Source organism: Rattus rattus, chromosome 11 (genome assembly GCF_011064425.1).
Source record: "Rattus rattus isolate New Zealand chromosome 11, Rrattus_CSIRO_v1, whole genome shotgun sequence".
NCBI classification, from domain to species: domain Eukaryota; kingdom Metazoa; phylum Chordata; class Mammalia; order Rodentia; family Muridae; genus Rattus; species Rattus rattus.
Window position 1 is genome coordinate 48,135,799 of NC_046164.1, and position 16,353 is coordinate 48,152,151.

A 16,353-nucleotide genomic window follows, 5' to 3' on the forward strand; every position below is an offset into this window, starting at 1 on the left:
AATTAACTGCTATTTTTTAATTCTTGGGACATTTGTATATCTAGTTTTAAATTTTACATTCCTGTCATAAATAAATTTAAATATGAAAGTTAACTTCTACAATGTCTAAAATTTCTGTAAATAAACAACTTAAAAGAAACACTTCAAATGAGTATTTTGAATCTGAATATAAATACAAGAAGTCAAAGACTTCTTTAAAAACCAAATACAAAAATCTTACATGGAACAGGCCTTACAATTCACATGTGGTTTTATTTCATATATTATTATTAAAATAATTTTTACTAAAAAGCAAATAATATTCAACTCTTTATTAAACATTTCTTTGTATTTTTTGTATAATTCTATTTGTTTAAGATGTCATATGCAGTCATGACAAAAGCATGCATATATATAATTAAACATGAATATTTTTACAAATTTTATAAGTAGGATCTCACAGTTTGTGGACTGCTGCTAAGTTAAATACCTTTTCCTTTAATTTAAGGGTGGGCGTTTTGATGGAGATGTTGTATAGCCTTAGGAGAACATGACAGGCAAGATCATTTTGTGTCATTACATAGCAACTGGATAGTGCAGCAGGAAGAAGTATCAGAACACTGAGAATTGGAAAGCAACTGTGTTAGGGTTTGTTACTAGTCTTGTCCTATTACGGTTTTCTTTTAAAAGCTATGTTCAGGCCCTAAAGTCTTTCATTAAGCTACTCTGTTCAGTTAAAATGTGACAATTTAACTCATGTCTAGTGGGCCAACAGTATCCTTGGAGAATTATAGTTGCAAGTTTAGTGATGGCCATCCTTCAAAAGACTTTGGTAGACCTCCATGGTGGCATATGCCTTTAATCCCAGTATGCTGGAGGCAGAGGCAAGCAGATTTCTGAATTTGAGGCCAGCCTAGTTTACAGAGTTCCAGAATAGCCAGGACTACAGTGTGAATCCTGTAAGAAGAGAAAGAAGGAAGGAAGGAAAGATAGAAAGGAAAGAAGGAAGGAAGGAAGGGAGGAAGGAAGGAAGGAAAGAAGGAAGGAAGGAAGGAAGGAAGGAAGTAGACAGAAGAACCTAGTTTGTTTACATTATTTTTGAGATTTATATTTTTTAAGAAAAGAAAGTAGAAACTCCTCTTTGGAGAGGTTTGTTGACACAGTCTGGATGGACACCGTGGTGCAGCCCCTGCTGATTTTCCCCTTACATATTTCACCATCTCCCTTCCCCAGGTGTTGCTGCCATCACTACCTTTCCCTTTCTTCCCTTTCCTCATGGCAAGACGCATGGAAGAAGAGTGCTGTTAAGGCCTCTCCATTAATCAACAGGTATGGCGGTCCTCAGCTGCCCCTCTCTTAGCTTTCCACTGCTGGTCTAGCTATCACTTTCAAACATAGAAGACATGATTATCCACTACACAGAGCTTAAAAGTAAGAAAGGACCCAGTTTCTCTATATTTCCCACATGTGACACATTGCTGTCTTTCCTCCAATCTGTAGAACTTTCCCTCTTGTATGTAGCATATAGAAAAATTAATGATACAGTTCTCAAAAAGGTGTTACATCCAACCAATTGAAAAGAGATGAACTTGTATTTATCACTATGTCACTTTCAGCCTTCTATAAATACTTATTGACACAATGCTTAGAAAGAGCTCTCAGAAACTGAACCACCAACCAAAGAGCATACAAGGGCTAGATCAACACCCCCCACTCTCAACATATTGGTAGCAGATGTGCAGCTCAGACTTCAGGAAGGTCCAGAACAAGTGGAGCAGGGGCAATCCCAAAAGTAGCTGTAGAATGTTTTTCTAGCTGGGCTGCCTTGTCTGGCCTCAGTGGGACGAAATGCCTAACCCTACAGAGACTTGATGATGCAGGTGGGCAGCTACTCAAGTGGAGTACTCCACCCTCCAAGAGGAGAGTGGGATTAGGGGGATAGGAAAAGGACTATTGGAGGGGAGACCAGGAATGGGAGAAGTGATCTTAAAATAAATTTTTTTTTGTGGATTTTAATTCAGAATTTAGTCTTCTTTGCATTTTAGAAGCATTGTACAGAATGATACATTAATTGCAATGCCTATCACTGAGTTATAAAACTTAGGTGTAAGCCAGTTCATATATATCTGGATTTAAATCCAAACTGCCAATCTGATGTTAAACACAATGCATGGCAATTACTCTTGGAAATACTTTTGCCTTGTCAATTTGTCTGGTGGTATTTGAGGAAGACGGAAGAGACTATTGTATTCAAGCTATCTCAAGATACCCTTAATTCAGAATATTACATTTTGAAAGGAACTGGACCCTCAGGGCACAGTCTAGCAGTCATGACTAATAAAACATAAATTCATAGTCATCCACAGGCAACACCCGTCCTCTTGATTTCCCCTTCCACTGGTGGAACCAGTCTTTCTGGCTCCTGCAGGGACTTGCTGCAGAGGTCCTAAGGCTCCACATGTAGTCCTGTGACTTTCTCTTGCTCTTTGAGGCATGTGACTACAATCCTGCCTTTGGGCTAGGAAGAGTGTTGGCAGATGTCTTTAAACAAAACTAAGTGTGCCTGTAAGTGTGACTGTGTGGGAGAACTATGTGTGCAGTCCTCAGAACAGATGAGTATTAAAATAGCTTTTACTTATATATGTTTAACTGCAGTTCAAAGACAATAAAGAATTGTTTTACTGTATCTAAGTACGTTGAAATGTCATCAAACCTGAAAAGGCAATGAATCTCAGACAAGGTGATTAATCTTTAATTAGTAACATACAGCTTCCTATCAAATGATCACTGCTTGATTACTTCAGAAGGTTTTATTTTTATGTTTAATAGTTTGGGCCTGAATACAACCAATTCTCCTGCCATCACATCTGACTCAACAGAGTCAGTTGTTCATGCCCACAGGTTTTTGTGTAGTTGAAGTGCTACATGCACAGAATATTTCACCAATGCCTGTTTGAACGTGTAGTTACAGCCTATTTAGAGGTTCCTCTGTCAGAATTTTGGGTTCTATTTTCTTACAAATTTATCTACATCAATGTATTATTTCCAAAAGTGTTGATCTGTGTATAATAGGTTGGAGCCCTGAGGACTGCTGATGCCTAATGTAGAAAGCTCACTCAGTACTGTCTTGAGTGAGATGGATCTTGTGTAGGTCCTTCTGCATCCCATGCCGTGTAGATACTCACAGTGACCTCTCGATTTATAGAGCAGCAGCTGCACATAGCTTTTGATGTGTGCATCTTTAGTGTGCATTTGAGTGAATCTTTACAGAGCAGTCATTTTTGACCCCCACATAAAGATGAAATTTTATCTTCGCTTCCATTTTTATTTTTATATATTACTATTTCTTTTATATTCCTTATAGCTTGTGGCTTTGGGGTATTATTAATCCCTGAGGTTATTTAATATAATATTCCCAGAGGAACGATCCATATATTCCTTCATATTTAAAATGTATAAGATTTTCACACACTAATTGATTATTCATTTCCACAAAATATACTAAATATGATAATTGAAAAGAAACCAACATTTTTACAACCTAAGTATGAAAAAAAGGTCAAGAAAGGTGTTTAATAAATTTGAAAAGTGCAAATCACTAACATTATACCTGATATTATGTGAAAATCAATAAAATGCATGTTAGCAGTATAAAAGTAAACTTATAGAAATATTCTCTTTTTAAGAAAGAGAATAGATCTAAAATTTAGATTCAGATGCCAAAGTAAGCAGAGAAAAATTTCTTGGATAAAAGAATGGGAGATTTTAAAAGTTATTAAATTTAAAGTAATTTTTAAAATGAAGGAAATATTGCTGGAAAATGGATACTGAACAAACTTTAAAATAATATGCAATAACACTGTGTAGTGAAAATCAACACGACCAGAAAAAGAATTTCTTTTTATTTATTTATGAATTTATTTATGAATTGGCTCTTCCTCTATAGAAAAGCCTTCATGCTAATGTGGCTGTGACAGATTCCTGAGTATCCTAGGATGTATTAATTTAAGTATATCATATTCTTATTTTTTTTAGTATGTCATATTCTTTGATAAGTCCTTTTGTGGCAACAGTACTCCTTGGCATTGGTAGGGCCAAATGCATTGATTTTTGAGCTATGTATGTTCAATGAAAAAGGTAGTTCCCTGAGAGCAGAGTTGAAATAGGACTTGATGGAGAAGTAATGCCCATGTCAAAATATTCCACCTGACCAAGAAGTCCAAAACAAATGAGTTGATCAGTTCCGATCTAGAGATGTTCAGCTTGGGTTGAGCCTTTTTTTTAATGTGGACTGACTCGTGCATGGAATACATGATCTTTTGTTTTTGTTTTATTACTCCCAGAATTTTAAAAGTGGAGAGCTAGATCAATGGTCGACAAATGCAGTGTTAGAGAATGCATGCATGCACCATATCCATCTAGAAGGCTTTCACCTGAGTGCATGAGGAATCTCTGTGACACAAAATGTAAAGAAGGCTCACTCTGGTATAATTTTGTTCTCCACTTTCTTTATCGCTCCCTTCTTCCTTCCCTCTCTCAGTCTCTTCTCCCAGCCCACCCCTCAGTACAGTTGAACTGAAAATTTCTTTCCTTTAACTTGCCCCTGTTTATCAGTATTTCCTTGGTGGGAGGGAGCTAAATGCTACTTCTTTTTCCAATGAAAGGGTTTTTTTTTCAGATTTAAATTAAGACTGATGATACTGTGTCAACACATCTAAATGTTTATGTATCTCTGGATTCTTCTCTGGTTTATTGCTCAGCCATTTAAATTTTTCCATTACTTGGTTGCAAATTCTTTTCCTGTTCTGGTTGTTAAAATTTTCCCCTTTGTATCAGAACACTTTTTTTGTAAAACAAGAAGTTCATGATGGGTTACTCCTTTATGTACTCATATTTAATCAACTTGAAGAGTATAGCAATTACAATGATGTCTCTTTAGGCTTGAAAAGGAAACAGAATTCAAAATGATTCAAGACTTTTGACAAATTTTTACATAAGTATGTGGGTCTTGACTGTCGGCAATATATAAATAGAATACAGTTATAAAATAGATTTAACTTTAGAAACAAAAAGCAGTTTTGGAAGACCTTAGTTTTATTATGGTGAAGCTTTACCAAAATAAAACCAAATTCAGCACTGAAAAAATAATATTGTTAAGTTGATAATAATATCAGTAGAGAAAAAGAAAAGATTCTCCAAGTTCACATTATTGACTTAACTGATAATATGAGCTCATCTGTAACAGTAAGTTTCACAGAGGTCAAACTAGAGCAAAACAAGAATAAAAATACGAGGAAGGCATGTGCTGTCAGAGCTGTGCTAATAAAAACTACCACAAAGTAAATTCTTCACTTATGCACACTCTTGCTTAATGCCAAATTGCTGTCAATGTCCCTTGGTGAGTTCTATTTATGAGCAGATTACAACACACTCTCAGAGGCCCTGCACATCTAACTCTCAGTGAGTGCCGACACAGAATATATGGTCTTTCTGGAGCTGTGAAATTTAATTAATTTGCTGGCAGAGCACAGTTTTCATGCCACATGCCTTTGCCCTGACCCTGCTCAGGACTTTTCATTTTCAAATGTGCTTTATATATTGTAAACCTATATCATCTTAATGAAACTTTTCCACGTGGTAATTTCAGTGCTTGACTTAATTTTCTCAAAAGCTCCAGTGCCTACATAAATTCTTTTTTTTTTTGCTGTAATACGAACTGTCATTTGCTAAGTTGCATGAATATATGCATGTCCCCCTCCAATTTTTGATATTCAGATCTCAAGGCATTACCCTTTAGGTATCACATTCAATAAAAGATTCTTAGGTAAATTTTAAAACAAGAAACCTCTGTCTGCTCTGTCTCTCACTTCTATTGTAGGTAAATGCCATGTACAATGCATTTAATATCTTCCACTTAGTATCACAGAGAGCAATATGGACCACGGTGCTAATGATTAATCACCTCTTCAAATTCCCTTCGAATTCAAATCACCCACTGCATACTTCTAAATCTCTTGGACAACAATCATTTTAATACTATTTCTGCTTTTGATAACATACGGAAGTCTAGGAAGTTTAGAAATTGGTATTTTTCTCTAGCTTTGCCAATAAACTGACAGACGTATGATTTGTCCTCTGTAAAATGGAGAGGCTAAGCTAGTTAAGAACAACTGTCAGTGAGACAAAGCATTTTACTTTTCTCTCTAAAGCTGTATCCTTGAGAAGGATTCTAAACCTTGTTTTTGCTCTGTGATGTGGAATATTATAATCCTGCAAATAATTACCTCCCTTTGTCACTGATTTGCTTAGTAAATTTTCAAAACAGTTCTGAAAAAAAGAAGTACGTTCATCCCTATAATTAAAAACTGTTGCATTTTCCTCTTGGATGTGTGTGTGCATGAATGTGCATAAACATGCATTCATATATGTGTATGTTTGTATTTAGATGTGTGTGTTACCAGTCATTGAAGAGAGCCTCTCCTGGGGTGCCATATGTTAACAGGGAAATCAGAGTCCAGTTTTGGGGTTCTTAATATAAAAATTTAATAAAGAAAAAATCTAGAGGATAGTTTTATTAGCATTCAAAAGAAAAACCTCAGGGCGAGCAAGCTGTAAATCCCAGTAGCTGCTAGAGAAGAAAGATGGAGAGAGGTACAGAGAAAATCATCGCGCCATTTATAAACAGCCACATGGCAGACAAGAGTCACATGTCAATGACGAGGGTTTTAAGAAAGAAAGAAAAACAACATTCAAGTGCCAGAGAAAGAATGCTTAGGCCCTGGATGAATGCAGAAATAAAGAGACAGAAGAGAAAAGGAAAGAAAAATAGAAGTTTCTGTTTCAGAACCCCGTAATTTTGGTATGCCTAACAAAAGCCTGTGGAGGGATGTAGCAACTGCACAGAGAGCAAAGAATTCTGGGAATACAAGCTACTTTTCCTAAGTAAATAAATTTTCCAGTAAATCTTTTTAATATGGCTTATAGCAAATAAGAATTCTGAGGATTGGTCCTTTTGACAGGGGTATTGACTAGCTGAAGATGATTAACACTTACTGGAGGAAACAACTGCATGTCTGCACTATAAAGTCCATTCTTTTGAACAGAGTGAAATAGATTTTGGTTAATGGACATCCAATCGTGCATAGATGTGTGTGTGTGTGTGTGTGTGTGTGTGTGTGTGTGTGTGTGTGTGTATTTTCTGCTTAAAAATATTTGAGCCCAATTAAATGTTTTAGGAAGAGAGCAGTGCCACCAGGATATGTGTAGAACTTTAATAGCGGTAGATGAGAGAGTGACCTCAAAGTGTGACTCTTTGGTCTAGGAACAAATTGCAGGATAACACAAGGGAATGTCTCTCCATGTAAATATAAAATGTACCACTTGCTCTTAGAAATGCTCATTGAAAACTGATTCATAGTCTGGTGTTGATGGTCTATACTTTAATTCAAGCACTCAGGGGGCATTATCAGGTGGATCTCTGAGTTCAAGGTCAGCCTGTTCTAAAGGTGATTTTCCAAGACAGCCAGGGCTTTGTACAGTAATCGTGTCTTTAAAACAAGGTAAGAATAAACAAAACCCGAGAGAGAGAGAGAGAGAGAGAGAGAGAGAGAGAGAGAGAGAGAGAGAGAGAGAGAAGAAGAAGGAGGAAGAGGAGGAGGAGGAGGAGGAGAGAAGGAATATAAGAAGGAAGGAAAGAATAAAGGAAGGAAAGAAGGGAAGGAGGGACAGAGGGAGGCAGACACTAAGATTTTGCAGTCATTAACCAGTGAAAGAAGAGTTAGCGAATGCCCTGCATTGTTGGGATTGAATGCCCTGCAGTAGGATACTGAAAGTGAAGATTCTACTTTTCTGCTGAAGCTTTCTTTTACATGAATGCACTGCATACCTCGAGTCAGCAGGAAGAAATAGGAAAGCAGATAAACATTTTTTGTACACGAGAAACAAAACACCACTGGGTTGCATGACCTGCTGGTTTTCTGGAAGAAACTGGAGGCTGGTTGGCTCTTTACAAAGTTTGAGAAAAACAAAAATTCTTTGTAATCTATGTACAACTGCTTTTATAGATGAGAAACCTGGAAGGAAAAAAGAAAGTAGCTCAACCTAGAATTACGATCTGCCTAAGAAGAGCTTGTCACCACCCTCTTCACCTCTAGACACATTGGAATGCAGTACCCTTCTCTTTGAGTTTATAACAAACAAAACGGAGACAGTTACTGAAGATTCCCAAATAAACATTAAGCAGACATAGCCATCATTATTTGTGCTTGTCTGTCCCTCTAATCAACACAGCAGACTTCAACCAAACAAACAGAACATCTCGTAAAGAAAACTGTTAGCACAGATGCATTAGCTGATTGTAGTGGGATATCAGTTAATTGAAGGGGATGGCGGAGAGAGAGCCTTAGCTGAGAGGATCACACATTGTTCAGGGTTTTAATGCTTTGCTGTCCTCCTTGAATAGACTATCTGGGAAGCCAGTGAGTTGAAGTAATGAAAAAAAATGTAAAAAAAAAAAAAATCAAAGGAACAAAGAAATGAAGAAAGCTTGGTATACTAAGAAAATTCAACAAAAAAGACAAGGAAGTTCAATCCATTTTTATATTTATAGTCAAAGAGGAGGGTGGGAAGTGAAATAGATTTCTGAGTTGTTTATGTAACATTTTTTCCAATAATGACTCCAACGACATTTTATTATTTTCTAATTGGCTATCCAATAAAAAAAGTTTGTATTAGGTATATCTTTAAATATATGAGTTAAATGGGTTTTGCCTGTGTCACGTATAATAAGATATTTTCTATAAGGTGTCTTTTTCTAGCACACTGAAATTTTACTTTTTCATATAAATGAAAACCAAAGTGAATTTAAGCTCTTTCTGCACACTGAGGGGGATAATTTTAGGTTAGGGGAAGGCATTCAAATGTATTGGCTTTGGGATGAGTGAGAGAAAGAAGCGGGGCTCAAATAATCAGGATATGTTTTGAGTCACTTAAAAATTAAAATTCTGGCTATCTCTCAGAAACCGAGGAAGGTAGTCTTTTGTGTGGGAGGACAGAGAGGAGAAGGCAGAATAAAGCAGAGCAGAACAAGTGGCACCTGCTTGAATAAAGAAGCCACCATGATTTTAATGCAGCTTGTTTAATGCTGTTCAGTAGACTGCAGGATAAGGCAAGCAGGTGAAGTGCTAGCATAGAAAATTAGGAGTCCTCTGGATGGAAGGAAAAGCCAAGGTGTCTTGTATAGTAAATTGGATTAAAATAGATAGCAGAGTTATAGTTATTCAGTGTTGTCTGTCCATACATCACATCAACTACATGTCAAAGGTATCTGTGAACTGCCTTCGAAGATTGACTGACTTATGCTAATACTATAGAATACCATGGAAAACACCCATGTGTGTTTGTCCACATTTACAGATTTTAAAATGAACCTCAGAAAATAAAAAGTTTATGTTTTACAATATTGTCTCTAATGAGCCCATTACAGTTTTGGAAAGAGTATAGTGTTTTTATCATAAATTATACTTTTCTATTGTTGGCAATATTTTGACAGAATAAATTTGTTGATCGTGGGTTGTGAAATGGTTTCTAAGTGAAATTTCAATTTTTGAACATCATAATATATTAAGGGTTATAGTGCATTTTTAGAGATTTTTAAAATCATCACTAACCTAAGAAAAAGTAAATCCTATATTTTTATACAAATAACAATTTTTTGAAGTGCACATTAGAATGAATCGAATTCAAACTCATTCATTAGTAAAGAATAATTAAAATAATAAATTTATTAAGTGATAAAACACCAAAATAGCATAACTAATCACAATAAGGTATGTTTTATACATAATATATTTCCTTCTACATTTAATGGTAGTGCATATAAAACACTGGGAGAGTACATTTTAAAGAGCAACTTCAAGACTGTGTGACCTTTTGTGGTAATAAAAGAAGGCATTTTCTTGAATTTATTGCATGAATCTCAAAGCAGTAGATTATCCAAACAAGGTGGTTCCAAACTGAAGCACTGAGTCATGTGTAAAACATACTAGCACTGGATTATAAGTTGATATGCATTTAGCTCTTACTTACAATTAAAGTTTATTTATGAGATTTCAAATGAGAAACTGTTTTTTGAAATTTAGTCATAAATTGAGGGGCATTAAAGGAGCATTTTACTGAAATGATGTCCTTTCTAGGGTTTATTATAAATACCCATAGAATTTCAAAGTGGTATGTGCTAAGGAAATATATCATATCTACATTACCATTGCTCACCAAAATGATTAATTTTTTTGAGTTTCCCTGAATCTTACTGTCAGGATTGAAAATTATGTTGTAATAAGAGTTGCATAAAAAGTTTCTACTTTTTTAGGAAGAAGTAGAAATAAAATTATACCCTAGATTTTGCTGAGTGTTCTTGGGAAGAGAAACCCAATCAACACTCAGCAACTGGTAGAAGACTTAGCTCCCATGAGCAAGGCATGCAGTAGCACCATCCCAGCAGCTGTGTAAAATATTACCCTGTCATGTATAAACTAATCTATCCCAGTAAACTCATGGCATCCAATTAATTGTCAGTGTGCATGGATCATTTTTGTTCTTATGATAATGACTCTTTGGGTTTATTTTGTTGACTGTAAATCTCAAGTGAAAATGCAAGTGAAGGTTATCTTGCATTTTATCATAAATTGGCGCCAGCATTATTTTGTGTATTCCCTGATATTAATAAGTTGTTATTGTCTATTTGTCTCTGATCTTTGAATTTAATAGTTGAGACCCACCATTTATTTAACATGAGTTCAAAATGAAAGGGGAAATTGAAAGATCAAAGACTTGGTGGTTGAATAATTTCATGGGAAATCAAAGTGCTTGGCCTGAATTTCCTTGTATTCAGTGTTGATATATAATCAAACCACTCAGCGATCTATTCCCTGCCTTAAAGCAGGGAGGGATTGGGGTTGGGGATTTAGCTCAGTGGTAGAGCCCTTGCCTAGGAAGCGCAAGGCCCTGGGGTTCGGTCCCCAGCTCTGGAAAAAAAGAACTAAAAAAAAAAACCAAAAAAAAAACCAGGGAGGGATCCATGGCTCCAGATACACTTGTAGCAGAGGATGGCCTTGCTTGATAGCAGTGGGAGGGGAGGCACTTGTTCCTGTAGAGGTTTGGTGTTCCAATGAAGGGGGATGCTGGAGTGGTGGGTAGGGTAGCACCCTCATAGAGGGAGAGGGAACAGGGTGCATGTGGGGTGGGGATTTTGTGAAGGGGTAACCAGAAGTGGGATATCATTTGAGATGTAAATTAGTGGAATGATTAATAAAAGTATGGAATAAAGAATAACCCATATTAAGCTTCCGATAATTCATGCACACATTATTGAAGTGATATGAAATACAAAAGAGGCATATAGTCCATTAATTACCAAAAAAAGTAGTCCCCAAGTACATCTTAGATATGTTGCTTCTAAGTAGAAAGGGCATAGGGGTTGGATGCAATAGAAATTTTATATTCAAAATAAAGTTTATAAATTCATGAATTATGAAGGTATTTGGGTAAATAATTGTAGAATGTACTCATGTTAAATACCATACTAATCGTGACATCATATATGATTGTTTATTGGTATAAAATAAGATGAAAGAAGAGTAGAAGATATGCGGTCTTTAAATTTTTTGATATAGAGGCACGAAAAAAAATGTAAACTTGAGACTTTAAATTAAGAGAAAATATTAATGTAATCTCTCACATATCAGTTAATCAAAATGTATCTGTTACTTTCCAACTTATTTTTTCTACTGCAAAATTTTCTTAGACATTATTAATGCAAGTCAAACTTTGTACTATCCGTGGGAAGCTCAATTTAACTGTATAATTTTATTTTATGTAGAAACTAAAATGAGGACCAGGATGAGACATAAAATACTACTTTTTAAAAACTTAAAATAATTTAATAGTAAAAGCACAATAAACTTATTTGCCTTTTATTTGAATATAAAATTAAAAATATTAAAGTTGAGTTATTTAAATAATCAACTTGAATGAGTCATGACACCTAAGAAAAAAGTAATACAAAACTATTTCTGAACATTTTTACATATATCTTGACATTGAGCATTTGTTGATCCACAGGTATCCAAATTTCTCTTTTTTCAACAGATATTCTCTTTCATAATTAATACAGTTGTGTCCCATTTCTTACATGGGAACACTCATAAAATACTGTGTTACTGACAATCCTCTTTTAAAGTAATGAGTTTCAGTAATATTATCTTAATTAAATTATTTAAATAGGCTTACAAAAGCACCGTGGAACATTGGCAACTTAAATCTCAAAGCACTTAAACTTCTAGAAGGGAAAAAATCTGTTTTACAAATCTTATTAGTGAGGCTTTCTCAAAGTAATCAACCTTTGTCACCACTAAATATTTGACCTGCAGATTACACAAAAAGCTGCAATGGGTGTATTTGTATATCTGTGTCTACATGGGAGGTATTCAATCTCTTTTTCTTCCTTATTGAAAATTGAAAGAAAATCTGATAAACATTTTAATTTGTGAATTATATTTACATCTAAGACTTTAGCAACAGTCTTGAACTCATATTAATGTTTATTTTGCATTTTTTTCTCAGTTTGTCTGAACTTTGAGGGAATTGGTAAGAGCTTGACCTGGCTAGGCTACCAATTGTAGAGCACATGATGATACAACCACAATTCAAATAAGCCAAGCCACTCCTTGTCCCACAGTTCTGTCATGTGTCTACACCTGGCAGGACAGGAACATAGCAACCAGTCTCAGGGCAAGAGCAGAAAGGACATTCATTAAGCAAGTCCTGAGGGACTACTCATACCCTCATGGACCACAAAGTAAGCTACTGTTAACTAATCATGTTTGGAGCATGAATTTACTTCATTAAAACTAATACAATTATTGATTATACCTATGTATTTGGCTTAGAACTTCTGAGTTTCATATTTGTTTTGGAATCTGGTGGTATAAAAACTCTTGCAACAAGCTCTCGGATCCACTGGATCTTGCAACCTTTCTGCCTTCTCTTCTGGAATATTCCCTGAGGCTTCAGCAGGAGCTGTTTTGTAGTTCCATCAGTTGGGACTGGCTTCCACAGCTTTGCATTTTGATTGGTTGTGGTAATTATTATGCTTGAGTGTTTATTTAACTATAATTAATATTTATGCTATATTTTTTCCTACAAAGGCTTGGATCCTCCTTTTGAACCTGTAAGATATGTACCTATATTAATTACTTCACATCCTATTACTTTCAGTTCAGCAGCTGTTCATTTTAGTTGTTTTATATCAAATGTTATTTTTAAATATTTCTTGCATATTTATCAGTAGTCTTTAAAATATAATCAATTTTATTTTATGTGTGTGCAATATATATTTATATAAAATAAAATATAAGTATTTTCTTCAATGTGTATTTATATTTATATCTGTCAATTCTAATGCAAAACTGGGAGATGAATTAGTTTCATATCAATCAAATCATGCAAATATATTAATTAAATAATCTTTATTTTCACAACCATAATTATAGGCTATATTTTAAGTTAATAGCTAATTATGTACATGAATTTAATTCTTTAACATTCTTGCAAATCACAGGGAATCATTAATATTACAAAAATGCTTTATGTTTATTTGAACAGAGTATTAAAATACTTTTCAGGCCTCTACTTTTTTCTAAAACTGTTCTCTTCAGACATTACAGATGAAATGCAAAATTACTTGTTCACAGAATCCTAAGCCATTAACTCTCATGACAAGTGCTGGTAGAAAGACTAGCATTCTGAAGAAGTTAAAGTAGAACATTCATAAAGGGGATCAAAGGGAAGAAATGTATTGGGATAAAGATTTAGTAGTAGAGTACCTAGCTTGGATAAAACACTGACAGAGGGGTGGGAAGAAGAAAGGAAGAGATGGAAAAGAAAGCAAAGCCAAGAGAAGGAAAGTTTTCCTAAATTCAAAAGTATTCCTGGTCAAATTATTACAGATAAATTACTTTCTCTCTCTGGTTAGGATGGCCATTCTCATCTAAAAGTATTTCTCTAGCTGAAAAATGTTTCCTGTCCTTGGATTTTTCAGGCTAATTAATCTTCAGCATATACAATATGATTTAGGTAGCTAACTGGCCCTCATTAAACACAGTCTGCTATTTCTGACCACTCACATTATAACTCATCAGACTTCCCAAACCGTAGCTGTTTAAATCAAAGGATTTTCAATGTGATCACTGACTGCGACTGTCTAGACCTAAGAGATGAGAGACACTCTATAGATAATTGTAAAACCTATTTCTACAATCAGCTTATATTCTTGCAAAGCAAGAGGTACGCTGTCATAATTGCTACCTAAATTACATTCCAGTCTTCAAACTTAGAGGCCTACAGACTTAAATGTCTCCAGTAAATTAAAAAGAATGCTACACTTTCACCTTCCATAAAAGTGTTCAGGATAGAACACATTCCTTTGATTTATCTGATTACTCATCAAGGATAATTTTCATTGTTCTGTGGGCCAGATTTGATACCCATGAAGTGTTCCATTGAAGATTTAATGTGTGGCCTCTAAAATGTGGAGTAGTAGTTTTTTATGAAAAAAAAAAGGAAAGTTTAGGAACATTTGGGTAGGAATAAATAGAAATGCATTTAAGATATTTTCTTTTGTTTGTGCTTTGTTGAAGGGAATAGTACATGGATTGAGTAAGCAAGCATTTTTTTTATTTGTTTCCAAATATAAGAGAAGTTAGAAGTAGACAAACATGTAGAGACTCATCACCATTAGGTGAGTGGCTCCGTGTCAGAGTTGTTAGTTGACTACTGTTTTGCATAATTCATCCACGTGGGCACAACAGCTTAGGAGTTGACTCTGTTACAATTTTGTTAGGCAGGAAGAAAAGTTACCTTGAAAAAATGCATCAAAGTACTGTTAAAGAGGAAATGAAAATTTAAATATCAAAACTATTTTCAAGGACAAAATCCTATTATTCTTGTGAGCGAATCTTACTCAGTGAGCAGAGCACCAAAATAAAAATGAGGGATTTCCACTTATACCCTTCTTAGAAAATGAATTAGAGGATACAATAGACTCTTTGCCTCTACTTCCACAGTGCAAAAATCTGGACTTGAGCTAAAGCTCTAAGTGTCCTATCACAGTTTAAGGATTTCTTACTATGTACTAATATTTAAACAATTAAACAATGAAAGCAGGCATGGTGGCACAAACCTTTAATTCCCGAACTGGAGAAGGAGATAGGTAGATCTCTGAGTTTGAGGCGAGCCTGGTCTACTGAGTGAGTTCCAGGACAGCCAGAACTACACAAAGAAACCCTGTCTCGAAAAATCAAAAACAAATGAAATAAAGACATAAAATAGAAATTAGGCAATATGAATAAAATGCAGACATTCAATATAAATAAACACGATTTGCTTTAAAGTTGCCTTAATTTTAAAGGTAGTTTCAATCCATATAAAGATTGGAGCTGACATGACGACTAGCAAGATGGGAAGATGGGAAAGCAGTAATTGGCCCTGACAAAAGGAAGGGGAAAAAATGGTAAACACAATTGATTTTTATACTCTTGGTTTTTCACTGAGTGTGAATTGTAATTTCAGATTGTATTTTGGAAACTAATCATAAAAGAGCTTGATAGCTTACTGCAGACGTTTTCTCAAATTGGGACAAATAGGACTTCCGGCATATCGCGATTCAAGCAATTCTTACTGCTGGCAGTATTCTTTTAAACGGAGAGCTTGAATATTATATCTTCCTGACTTTGCTCTCTCTTCTGAAAATTATAGCTTATACCTTTGAATGAAAGCTATACAGACTGTAATAGGCGGAAAACACACACACACACACACACACAATAGTGTGTATTTTTAGTAGGTGTAAACAGTGAGTTTTAGAGAGAAAAATGTACAGTAAAGAGTCATAAACCCTAAAACTCGTCTTATATTTTCCAATTCCTTTTGATACTTTATTCCTCCGATGTGCATTTCAAATATATGCTATATATTTCACTGCATATTTTATGTAACTTTTCCTCAGAACATTCTCCATATAATTTTAACTACTACATATAGTTCTTAGATTTTTGTTGAAAATGTGTCCCCTACAAGTCAAATAAGTAAATACTATTCTATATATGCAACTACTGTTCTTCCTTGAACATATTTATTAAATTTAATCTTCAAAAATCTTTGGAAGGAACTTGTACATCAATTACTGTTTGATGTCCAGGCACATGGAAACCTGTTAGCCATGTGTTGTTTTTAATCTTACTACAAACTCAAGGATCATAGAGAAAATAAATATCTTGGTAACAAAAGAAGTTTTTATGGATGAAAATACAAGTTACT

At 34.8% G+C, this 16,353-nt stretch overlaps 1 protein-coding gene across 7 annotated transcripts in view; it reads left to right on the top strand.

Moving 5' to 3' along the window:
* The window catches only part of Pcdh7 (protocadherin 7), a 413,437-nt gene that overhangs the window by 222,923 nt on the left and 174,161 nt on the right, over positions 1–16,353 (top strand). For 2 of the 7 annotated variants that reach the window (XM_032916555.1, XM_032916557.1), the window contains exon 3: positions 1,213–2,731. The exons of 4 other annotated variants lie outside the window; for them this stretch is intronic. In XM_032916555.1, coding sequence (XP_032772446.1) covers positions 1,213–1,301 — 89 coding nt within the window. In that variant the 3' untranslated portion in view covers positions 1,302–2,731. Of the gene's footprint in view, positions 1–1,212; positions 2,732–16,353 lie in introns of those variants that run through there. One more of the 7 variants, XM_032916556.1, reaches the window with a different exon arrangement.